The sequence below is a fragment of the Triticum aestivum genome, chromosome 7A (assembly GCF_018294505.1).
Source record: "Triticum aestivum cultivar Chinese Spring chromosome 7A, IWGSC CS RefSeq v2.1, whole genome shotgun sequence".
Taxonomy (NCBI): Eukaryota; Viridiplantae; Streptophyta; class Magnoliopsida; order Poales; family Poaceae; genus Triticum; species Triticum aestivum.
In genome coordinates this window covers 705,823,994-705,835,526 of record NC_057812.1, presented here as the reverse complement: position 1 = coordinate 705,835,526, position 11,533 = coordinate 705,823,994, and the positions used below count along the sequence as shown (strand labels likewise).

Here is an 11,533-nt window from a genome sequence, read left to right as displayed (position 1 = left end):
ATGGAGACGGAGGCGGGCGGACGCGGACCTGGTTCCGGCAGGAAGAAGAGGAAGCGTGCGCTGCTCGAGGCGGCGGCAGGGGGCAGAGCCGCCGGCAACCAAGGGCCGCAGCCCGGAGCGGGAGAAGACGAAGACGAAGGGGCCGCCGAGGACCGCATCAGCCAGATCCCCGACGCAGTCCTGGGCGAGATCGTCTCCCTCCTCCCCACCAAGGACGGCGCCCGCACCCAGGTCCTCGCGTCCCGGTGGCGCCACCTCTGGCGCTCCGCCCCTCTCAACCTCGACCGCGGCGGCCTCCTCCCAATCCTAACCCACCACTCCGATCTCGATCGCCTCGTCTCGCGCATCCTCGCCGCCCACACGGGCCCGGGGCGCCGCCTCTGCGCGCCCTGGAGGAACGGCCGCAAGGCCGGCAAGCTGGAATCCTGGCTCCGGTCGCCCGCCCTCGACAACCTTGAGGAGCTCGAGTTCAACAACCCAACAGGATCCCTCTCGCGCTTGCCGGCGTCCGCCTCCCGGTTCGCCGCCACGCTCCGCCTTGTCAGGATCGAACTATGCCACCTCCCCGGTGACGCCGTCCAATCGCTTCATTTTCCCCAGCTCAAGCACCTCGCACTCGTCAAGGCCGTCATCTCGGAGGGCGCACTGGGCAGCCTCATTGCCGGGTGCCCCGCCCTGGAGTGCTTGCTGCTTGGGTACATCTCCGAACTCCGTCGCGCCTGGATCAGCTCCCCTCGGATCAGAAGCATCTAGTTGGTTGGAACTCCATGGGCATGCCCAACTTGGATGAAGTCGTAATCGAGAATACCCCTTCTCTTGAAAGGCTGCTCCATTTCAATCTACGCGATGACCTGCGAGTATCGGTGATCGACGCGCCTAATCTGGAGACCTTCTGCATCGTTCAGAACGATCGTTTCAGCTTCGACAGGATTGTCGAGGTACGCACTTGTGAGCTCCATTTGCTTTGTTTAGTGAAATTAATGGCATGTCGGTTGGCCTGATATTGTGCTTCACGTTTCATAAAGCATGTAGGTGCTGATAGCCCGACGACGTCAAGATCTTGGCTTTTAGAGTGCGCTTTTTTAGTTTGGATATGATTGTCGACTTGACGAGACTCTTTCCCTGCCTGGAGAAGCTGTACATACAGAATGAGGTGACAATGCAATCTTCATTGACAATTCATATTGTTCAGCATTGCCTTTGATATACTTGGGTTGTTCTAACTTTTGAACTTGTTAATTGTTTCTCAGTATAATGCTCTTTTCCGGTCGATGTCAAGGAAGAAAGGGCCGAAGAATTACTGGCGTCGCAAACATGGGAACCTTTATATCACATTGCCTTGATACTCATCTGAAGACAATAGTACTGGAATCCTATCGGGGGGTTCTGCCGGAAGTTAACTTCGCCGCATTCTTCGTACTGAACGCGAGAGTACTGCTGCCCGCTTTGCGACACAATATGTGTGCTTGTCATCGCACTCAAGATTTTAACTGACTTATGGTGCTATTTTTCTGTAGTTTGTATGACTGCCACGATAGTTATCGTGGTCCATAGCATCGATCATTTCGGTTATTTCTGCTGAGAATTTAACTGGTGAGCTTTGAACAGGAGGTGTGCTGTGAATCGGAACTAGGAGTCGAGCATCATCAAGAACTAATTCGTACTAGAACACGAAGCAGAACTTCAAAGACACCAATTCACGGTGTATCATTCACATGTGTGACTTTAGAACCGAAATGAAGTGTTCAAGACACTAAAACAATGAGCAAGGGACAACTGCCCCAGGCAGGCATCGATCCATCATATGAAAATGCACTTTAGTTAAGGAATATTAGATACTGGCAATGGTATTGCTTCCTAACCATGAACACAAATTGTATCCAAGAGAATGGTCCAGGAACTTGCGGAAAGACGCTGTCGATTCGGACCGCCATTTATTATCCGCATACCATAAACACTTGCAAAGATAGTCAAACTATGGTGCTTGCAACGGTGTGTTAGCGAGTTGGCCCTGATGATACATCAAATGAGATTTACCGGGCAACTACACAGGAAGAAAGAAAAATAAAAACACAGCTAGATCATCTACAACAGCATGGCGTCTATGAAGCCAATCTGATCCTATGACAAGAGGCATCCGGTGGGATGTACACAATGTCTAACAAAGTTGGAAAAATCTACAGCCCTTTCACAAAATATATCACAGAAGTATCGCAAAGACTACTGCTTCGAGCTCGGTCGCTTGGGCATTCCTCTCTGAACATCAGCCTTTTTGCAAGCACAAGCGGTTCATCCATTCAGCCTTCCAGGGGCATCACTGGGGAGGGAACCAGCCACCATTGTAGAACCCATTTGATGGCCTTGGGGCCGAGTGCTGGCTGCCTTGGTTGACATGTTGTCTATGGTTTCTAGTATCGTCAACGGAGGGAGCGGAGTAATCTGGTGGTGCGACTTTATTCAAGTCTTGCTGCAGAGGAAAGTAGTCCGCGACAGTTGGATCCAGAACAGGGATGTCGCCTGTGAGGGTCTTGAACGCAAACTCGATACATGGGTCTGACCAGGAATTTCCAAATGATGGCAGGGCGAACCCAGATGGGTCAGCACCTCCAGGCACCGCAGTATGTGTTGGCAAAACAGGCTCTGGGGCAGGCGCATACTGGGGTTCAACATTTGCCGAGGAGGTTTCAACAGGTGCTGCGTCTATTTGCATCGGAGCTGGCGACTTCTGATGTTCAACATTATTGTTCCAGAAGCCTGTGGCAGGTGCTCCATGTCCCCACTCAGGAGCCGAAGAGAAACCAGACTGTTGGATAGGATTTTCAGCATAACGTGGCTGCAAGTATCTGGTATTGTTTTCCCGAATAGCCTGTATTTGGTTGACAGTCAAACCCTGGATCAGCTGTGATCGACTGGTGGTATTTTCCTGCATAGTTTGTGCCTTATTGACAGAGTTAGCTTGACTGAATCGTAGTTGATTGGCGGTGTTTTCCTGGCTAATCTGCATTTGATTCACAGTATTTACTGGGCTCGGCTGCGAGTGCTTAGTGAAGTATTCCTGAATAGTTTGTGTTTGAGTAACAGGTAAACCTTGGACCAGCTGTGACCGATCAGAGCTATTTCCCTGCACGGTTTGCATTTGCTTCACAGTGTCGGCTTGACCTATTTGTAATCGAATGCCGGTGTTCGCCTGGTTACTCTGCATGTGGTTCACAGCGCCTGCTTGCCTCAGCAGTGAGTGATTCACAAAGAATTCCTTTGTAGCTCGTAAAACGTTGGCTGTGTCTGCCTGGCTTGACTGTAACTGATTCTGATTGGCAGTGTGTTGCTGATTAGTTTGCATGTGATTCACAGTGCTTCCATGGCTTTGTGGTAACTGAGAGTAATTGGCAACGTATTTCTGTCCAGTCTGCTTTTGAAAGGGTGACTTTTCTTGGCTCGAACATAACTGACTGGCAGTATTTTTCTGATTAGTCTGTTTCTGATGCGTAGTGTCTGCTTTTCTCAGCTGTGAGTAGTTGGTAGTGTATTTCTGCATACCATGCATGTGATTGGCATTCTCTGCTTGGTTCGACTGTAACCGACTGGCAGTACTCTCCTGATTGGTCTGTATTCGATTGGCAGTGGCTGCCTGGCTCAACCATAACTGACTGACAGCGCCCACATGATTGGTCTGCACTGGAACGACAGTATCAGCTTGGATTTGGGTGACAGGGTCTGGTTGGCACAGCTGTGACCGATTGACAGTGCCCTCGTTGATCTGTACTGGAACGGCAGCATCTGTTTGCCTCGACTGTAACTGATTGGCAGTGTTCCCATGCTTGGTTTGCATTTGAATGACAGTGCCTGCCTGGCTCACATCCACAGTTTTTTGTTGAATAAGCTGTACCTGATTGACAAGACTTACCCTGGTAGGTCCATCTTCAGGCTCAGTGTTTCCTTCAGGATTAACTTTTCGTACATCCGCAGTTTTTTCTTGAATAGGCTTTACCTGATTGGCAAGATTTACAATGGTCGGCTCATCTTGAGGCTCAGTGTTAACTTCAGGATTAACCTTCCGTGCAACTAAGCGGGGTGACACTCTGGGAGTGAGAGGTGTGGCGACCTTTTCTTTAGACATGGTTTTACGCTTCTTGGTTTTCACCTCTGCATTTGGTTCTTTTCTTTGAACAGATCTCTTTCCCCTTGAAGCATGCTGTCGAGAGACCGGTTGCACGCTCTTGTGTTCTGAGGGATCAACCTTGTCCGCATATTTTTGCATCAGTTTCATGACTTCAGACACTGGTAACATTGTATTTTGAGTATATGTCTTGAGCATTTCTTCCCACGGTAGCCTGATCCCTTCTTCAGTTAGTAATTCACATTGAATAGCCTTATCAGCAGTACCTGGTCTTGCGTATTCTGATGATGTTCCTGTCTGAATTTGATAAAATAATCTAATAAGTTGTAATCATCAGAAAAAGAAAAAGGAAGCCACATATATAAGAGATTTTTCTTTAACCTATCCCCTGAAGTTTAATGCATGATCTATCTAATGAAACTAAATTTCAGAGACCAACTGCTTTATGATATATCAGTCATCTAAAGTTCTAAACCACTTGCATGTTCTCTTATCTGATTTTAACACAATAGTCAGAAAAAGAAAAGGTGGCCCATATACTTAAATCTTTGTTTAACCCATCTCCTAAAGTTTCGTATCTGATCCATCTAATGAAATTAAAATTCAGAAAGTAACGGAGCTTTATGATCGTCTATGACCTACGCCACAGGGCGCATCGGAACTCCCAGCTCTCTGCACAAACGGCACAACAGCAGTACCATTTCTACTTTCTACAAAAGAACAACCAGGACAAGAGCAATTTACAAGTGGCTGGTTGTGCCCACTGCACAACCTAGAATTGCCACATGATGAGGAACAAACTTGCCAGGGATTAGCTGGAGCTTGGTTCAAGGAATGGTAACTACGATACCTACATACATATAGCACCTATATTCTTTCTATGTTCTAATGGAACAAACATGCAAGCTACAGAAAGTGAAAACAATAGGAGGAACTCACATAATCTTGATTCTGTGTAATACAAGCACCCTGGGCAGTTCTCTTCTTTGGCCTAACATTGCATTTACTTATGTCTCCTGATTCAATATAACGTTGCACGTCCTTCAGAGAGCGAAATTCATAACCACTGACTGGGTCAGTGTAGTACTGCAGAGATCAAAAGAATTAGAGGTAAAACAAGGGGTTCAACAAAAAGTACACAAAACAATGTCAAGGAAAAATAGATTTTTGGGAGGCATTCTATAACAAAGAAAACTCGAGTATATCTTCAGAACGCTAAAAAGGCAGCTCAGTAAGCGGCCAAAGCTAATTGCTATCAACACGGTTAGATACTAATAACCTATTCAGAAAATCAACTTCTTGAAAGTCCTTGAGAATGATGGGACTAAAAGTGTAATCAGTTACTGGCTTCAAGCATATTTTACAGTAACAATGACTATCACGTAGTAGATGCAGTGTAAAAGCATGCTAGGAGGCAGGAAAGACTGAAAGAGTCGGTGCTGAATATGATATAAGGAGAGTGAGTTGAGAATGAAGAGAAAATACTATCTTGTGGACTCAGGCTCTACGTTTATGCCTTAAGGTCTTTCTCCTTACCGTTCTTTCGATTAAAATAAAGCACAGCCACATTATAGTAGCTAATAGTACAATGTTCAACTTCAACATGACATTTTGATATGGATGCTGGTGATACATTATTTCAATTTGACATGAAACTAGGTTGGCTAAAATAGCTTAGATTTTAGATAGACAACGCTCAAAGAGATAAAGAGCAAGCAGAAAAGGATCATTGCAGCATACTGGATCACTCTTAGTTCCGTCCTTTCTTGGCCTGACTTCTTTCCGCCATCCATCAGGCAACTGCCCCTTACTGAGTAGCCCATCCTTGATTTGGACCTAGTAGTGACAATTATAACATCTTAGCCATATTATAGTAGGCTGGCAGTACAATGTTCAACATGACATTTTGATATGGATGCTGGTGATACATTATTTCAATTTGACATGGAACTAGGTTGGCTAAAATAGCTTAGATTTTAGATAGACAAGGCTCAAAGAGATAAAAAGCAAGCAGAAAAGGATCATTGCAGCATACTGGATCACTCTTAGTTCCGTCCTTTCTTGGCCTGACTTCTTTTTGCCATCCATCAGGCAACTGCCCCTTACTGAGTAGACCATCCTTGATTTGGACCTAGTAGTGACAGTTATAATATCTTAGCTCTACCGTTTTAGACAGAGTGGAGCGAGAGAGGGAAATAGTACAGCAGCATACCAGATCAGTCGTGTGCCTTAATCCAGTCTTGCTGGAGCTTTCTTCTTTCCACCATCCATCAGGCCCCTTCATGACTGGTTCATCCTTGCTCTGAACCTAGTAATGGAATGAGTCAGACATAGTGTATTATATTTATATAGAGCAGGCAGGAGGAAAAATGCATCATGGAATACCTGATCACTCTTGTAATTCAATCGATCCTTTAATGGTATGTCTTCTTTGCAACTTCCATCTGGCCCCTTAACGTCTGGGCTATCCTTGAGTTGCACCTAGTGGAATAATTATATAATTATAGTTAGATATAGCGTTCAGATGCAAACCAACAAAAGCAAAGATGATTACAACATACCAGATCACTCTTGCAATTTGATCTATTTTTCCCTGGACTGTCTGCTTCACATTCATCAGGTGACCCCTTAATGACTGGTTCATCCTTGCTTTCTACCTAGCAAGGAAAAGAGAAGTGATGATTATATATATATATATATATATATATATATACATATATATATATATATATATATATAGACACACACTAATACGTTGCACCCAAAACAAACAAAAAAGGGAAGAATTTAGAGATTTGCATGCCTTATGAGCGGGGCGTCTTCTAACACGCCCACTTCGTGTTCTAAAACATGAATCCTTGGGGGTATCCATAGCAGAGTTTCCTTTAACAAGCCCACTTCGCGTTTTAGAAGATGAATCTTCATAGGAATCCATAACAATGTTTCCCCTAACAAGCCCACTTCGCGTTTTAGAACATGAACCATCATTGGAATCCACATCAATGTTTCCTCTAACAAGTTCACTTTGTGCTTTAGAACCTGAACTATCATTGGAATCCATAGCAATGTTTGCTCCAACAAGCCCACTTTGTGTTGTAGAGTACGAACCCTTGCTGGAATCCGCGATATTGTTTGCCCTAACAAGCCCACTTCGTGTTCTAGAAGAAGGACCATTATTGCAATCCACGGTGTTGTTTACCTTAACAAGCCCACTTTGTGCTTTAGAAGATGAACCCTCACTAGAATCCACAATATTGTTTACCCTAACAAGCCCACTTCGTGTTTTAGAACATGACAGCTTGTTGGGATCCATGTTGCTGTTTCCCCTGGCAATCTGACTTCTTGTTCTAGCAGATGAATTGTCGGTGGGATCCCTGATATTGTTTCCCCTGACAAGGCCACTTCTAGTTCTAGAACGCGAGCTCCCGCTAGAAGACATAACGATGTTACTTCAATTCACAAAGACCTGTCCAATTGGCAATTGCACAGCTAAACAGAAGCATAAATGTTTCTGTGGCCACATGAGGAAATGCTGATGTCATCCTGCAACAATTTTGCAAAAACAAATGAGCATGCATAAAGGACAGATATAATGTTATGAGACTATATTTCCAAGTATGCTTTCGTCGAAATAACTGAGGAGCAGTTTAAGTTAATACGTGCTTTTGGCTTTAGCAGTTTAGCCTTGCTACTGCATACTCTTTTCAGCTTTCTGTGACCTATTATAACTCCATTCAGCCCTTTCTGTGGCAGGGGAAGTCCTGTCAAGATCATCAAAATAGGCTTAGGGCACATTTGATAGGGTGTATTTGTCTGGAGTATTTTTGGTACCTAGTCAATCTACAGCCCATCTAGGATGTATGTGGTCCATACATTAAAACTTTAAAAGAAAAGAAATCATTTGAATCGCGGGAAATTGGTGGTACATTAAAACTTTAAAAGAAAAGGAAATCATTTGAATGGCGAAAATCGCGGGAAATTGGTGCCTCTCTTTGGATTGGAGGCACCATGATATGACACACGACAACATGGGGGCTTCTATCTACGATCGACACCTTACCCCTCCATGATAAAATCATCTTCACGCATCCATCAACACACTAAACGGCACCAAAAGGTGGCCAAGCCAACCGTAATGGCACGGCACATGGAGAATGTCCGGCTACGTAACCGAGAAACCCCGTCGGCGCCTAAGTTGCTATATCTACGCGCCACCACGTGCCTGTCTTTTAGCGCGAATAGGTAACAAGGCAACCTATCTAGTCCCAACGGTCACCACCCGTGGGACTACCACATCACCAGAGACCTTCCTTTCTATGGCGCTAATCGCCAACGAACATCCCAAAAAGGATGGGCAAACGCCTTATGCGGCGCGGGACTTCGTTTATCGACCACTAGCTGGCCTTCCTGCGCAAGCTCTGTACCAATTTGAGGAACAGGACACATACAAAGAGGTCAAGGATAAATAGATCAGACGGCCACTACCCGAGATGAAGGCCTACTCGGACTACCGGACCAGGCCACACTCCAGCGCCAGAACCCCAAACCAATCCGCCCCACACGCCCACGGCGACCCTACCCAACGGAGCGGAGCACCTCCACCCCGAATCACCAAACATCGAACGCGCCGGAGGACGGCCGCCGGGCCCCGCCAATCGCCGCCCGGCGTGCCCGCCCCGTAGCCCGGAGACCCCAACGAATCGGCCCGCCGCGCGTTTGTCGGGGGCAGCAGGGGGCAGGACGGGGAAATCGGTCGGGGAGGAGGGCGCACGTACCGTCGTCCTCCCCGCGCCGCGGCGGGGGGCGGGGGGCGGGGGCGGGGGCGGCGGGATCTGCGCCGGCCGCTGACTTCGTTCGACGCCGGGGCGACGGCCGGTGCCGGCTAGGGTTAGCGGAGGCGGGTGCGGGGGAGGAGGAGGAGGAGGAGTGGGGGGTTGAGGAGTGGGAGAGGGACTTTTCGCGAGGACGGCGAGGCGGGCTGGCTCGGCACGACAACGGGACGCACGGATGATCTCACTCGCTCAGACTGACCCGACCGCGGTGGAGATGGGGATGGAAAGGCTGCCGTCCATTTTCCCCATTTCGCCAACGTGGGGGAGACATTCCCGTCCTGATCCACCGCTCGATTCTTGTTAGCCACTTTGGGGCTTTGGGCGTGCGTTCGTTGCCCCGCACGTGCCAGCCCCTTATGGAATATGCCCTCTAGAGATTGTGATCAGGTTTAGTTGATGTCGCCGTCGAGAGGGTTTAGGGTTTAGGGTTAGGGTTTAGGGGCCAGGTGGGTGTCGCGGGGAGCAGAGGCGGAGGGCGTGCTGGGGAGCGAGCAAACACGGACCGGGCGAGGACGCCCCCTTCGGTGTTGGTAAGAACCGGCGGGCCGCCTCGCCAGGGCCGGTCCTGAGGGGGGGCGAACGGGGCGGCCGCCCCGGGCCCCCAAACGCCAGGGGGCCCCCTCCAGGTACGTGTATGTAGGGTACACAAGTATATACTACGACCAAAAAAAATTGAAGCCAAACTCAGCAACGCCCCAGCCTCTGCTCCTCTCGTGTGACTCACGTGCTAGGCCTAGGAAAGAAAGGGAGAGATGATGGGCTTGGCCCATGTTTGCACGTACAGGCAGATGACGTGAAAGAAATCGCTCGATTCACGCACGATTTTCTTTTCCTTCGGATCCTCGATCGTCTCGTTCCCTGCCCTTTTGCATGTTCCGCCGACCGCTATTCGTCTTCAAGACTTCAACTCCGCCTCCTGACGAACGGCGCGACGACTACGGCAGGTACGTCTCCTCGTGCGCGCCTTCTGCCCTTGCCTGTTCTTCTTCCTGTTTCTTTCTTTTTCTAATCCTGATTTCCGAATTCTCGAACAGGTCAATAGGGAATTGTTACCAGGGTGATCAAACGTGCGCACATAGCCAGATTAGACTACGGAGAGAAGGTACTATACTATGCCCTAGCAGATTTTGTCATGATATTAGGTGAAGATCTTATGTAATTAATCCAATATTTTAATTTTTTGCACTAATTTTATTGTTCCTTTCAATTTCAGCACTGCCATATTGGGTTCGGGTGTAAAGTATCCATCTGGATGTGATAAAAGAAAAAGGAAGGAGGTAGATGACATGAAAGGATCCCTTCTTAATAAATCATAAGAGCCATCCGAGCACTTCAAAAAATCTAGACGAGTTGGTGATAGTTCTTATGGATGACCAAACTAGTGCCAATCAGAAAAATGATGGTCATTCTCCTACAGAAGATGATGTTGACATCAACATTGATGATACCAATGTGAGCGATCCTGCGTCCATATTTAATTCATCTGCGACATAATTTGCTAGTGTTGATGACGAACCGGTTATTACTGTGGATATTTATGATCTAAGCAATTTGGGTAATCTTGAAAATAAATTGAGGGATATATTAGTGGAAAAGGGGCCTAAAAGGAAAGAAGAAAACACTAAATATTCTTTGGATGAAAATTCAAGACATTTTTCATATACGCATTACTCAAGAAATATGTGCAATTGAGAAGTGCGTGATAGGAAATGGTCAGTTATTTCAAAAGGCGCAAAAAAAGTGTTTTCATTGTGATGTAAGCTTTTCAATTCTGACAAATGCAAAAGTGCATTGAGGCATGAGGGGTTTTGTGATTGGAAGCATATTAATGCGAGACCGAAACATGCAGCTAGTGTTGACCATATTACCAACATAAACTCTTGGAATGAACTGAGCACTGGACTGAGAAAGCATGAAACAAATTGACAAAGGGTTACAACAGCTTGGCAACATTATGCACTGAGAAAAACATGCTTGATGAAATTGATATTGATAATATCATTAGCGATTTTCCATCTCAGAATATGAGGAGATTTTTTGAAGGAATATGTAATACATTATTTGATATGCACTTAATTTTTTTTGATACAAATTATATCTACATATAATGATTTATAAATAGACATCTATACTAAGGGCCATCAAGGGCCCCCAATTATAATTTCGCCCAGGGCCCCTGAAATCTCAGGACCGGCCCTGCGCCTCGCCAACAGTCTTGGCGGCACTAGAGGGCCGGGGCGAGGCGAGGCGACGAGTGATGGAGAAGTTGGGTGCGGGAGAAAGGTGTGGTAGCAGTGGGCTTTTCGAATGGTGTTTTTTTAGAAAAGAAGGATTACCCCCGACTTCTGCATCAGAGTGATGCATGCAGTGTGGCGAAAGGGAAATGGGCGGCGAGAGGCGGGAAACAGGTGATAGCGAGAGTGCTATTTAAAGACTAGTTATCTTCTTTAAAAAGACACTTTATTAACTTGTAATAATAGTGCATCGTCAATTAGGAGAGCAAGCAAACGCGGACTGGGCGAGGATGTCCCCTTCGATGTCGGTAAGAACTGGCGGTCCGCCTCGCTAGCAGTATCAATGGCAT

At 46.8% G+C, this 11,533-nt stretch overlaps 2 protein-coding genes across 6 annotated transcripts; one reads left to right on the top strand and one right to left on the bottom strand.

Moving 5' to 3' along the window:
* Nucleotides 1-1,603, top strand: LOC123153805 (putative FBD-associated F-box protein At5g56440). The gene is made up of 3 exons (XM_044572739.1): nucleotides 1-938; nucleotides 1,026-1,153; nucleotides 1,251-1,603. The coding sequence occupies exon 1, from the start codon at nucleotides 1-3 to the stop codon at nucleotides 751-753; it is 753 nt and encodes a 250-aa protein (XP_044428674.1). The 3' UTR covers nucleotides 754-938; nucleotides 1,026-1,153; nucleotides 1,251-1,603.
* A 298-nt stretch (nucleotides 1,604-1,901) lies between these two features.
* Nucleotides 1,902-9,107, bottom strand: LOC123149523 (methyl-CpG-binding domain-containing protein 13). 5 transcript variants are annotated; one of them, XM_044569196.1, is made up of 9 exons: nucleotides 8,893-9,105; nucleotides 6,921-7,660; nucleotides 6,679-6,774; nucleotides 6,503-6,598; nucleotides 6,330-6,419; nucleotides 6,153-6,248; nucleotides 5,858-5,953; nucleotides 5,057-5,203; nucleotides 1,902-4,414 (listed from the first exon to the last, which is right to left on the bottom strand). In XM_044569196.1, exons 2-9 carry the CDS (start codon nucleotides 7,554-7,556, stop codon nucleotides 2,315-2,317), a joined length of 3,357 nt encoding a protein of 1,118 aa, XP_044425131.1. In that variant the 5' UTR covers nucleotides 7,557-7,660; nucleotides 8,893-9,105; the 3' UTR covers nucleotides 1,902-2,314. The 5 variants fall into 5 exon arrangements, with proteins under 5 accessions (XP_044425131.1, XP_044425127.1, XP_044425129.1 ...); XM_044569192.1 differs by having other exon boundaries at nucleotides 6,330-6,425; nucleotides 8,893-9,103; XM_044569194.1 differs by lacking the exon at nucleotides 8,893-9,105 and adding an exon at nucleotides 7,781-8,454 and having other exon boundaries at nucleotides 6,330-6,425.
* Between the last annotated feature and the right edge of the window lie 2,426 nt (nucleotides 9,108-11,533).

What these genes read in the sequence shown, in the direction of transcription:
- LOC123153805 (XM_044572739.1), top strand. Translation starts at nt 1, where the DNA reads ATGGAGACGGAGGCGGGCGGACGCGGACCTGGTTCCGGCAGGAAGAAG.
- LOC123149523 (XM_044569192.1), bottom strand. Translation starts at nt 7,556, where the DNA reads ATGTCTTCTAGCGGGAGCTCGCGTTCTAGAACTAGAAGTGGCCTTGTC. An exon ending in GAAGACGCCCCGCTCATAAG is followed by an intron (nt 6,775 to 6,920) that starts GCATGCAAATCT and finishes TTTCCTTGCTAG; the next exon opens with GTAGAAAGCAAGGATGAACC. An exon ending in CAAATTGCAAGAGTGATCTG is followed by an intron (nt 6,599 to 6,678) that starts GTATGTTGTAAT and finishes TTATTCCACTAG; the next exon opens with GTGCAACTCAAGGATAGCCC.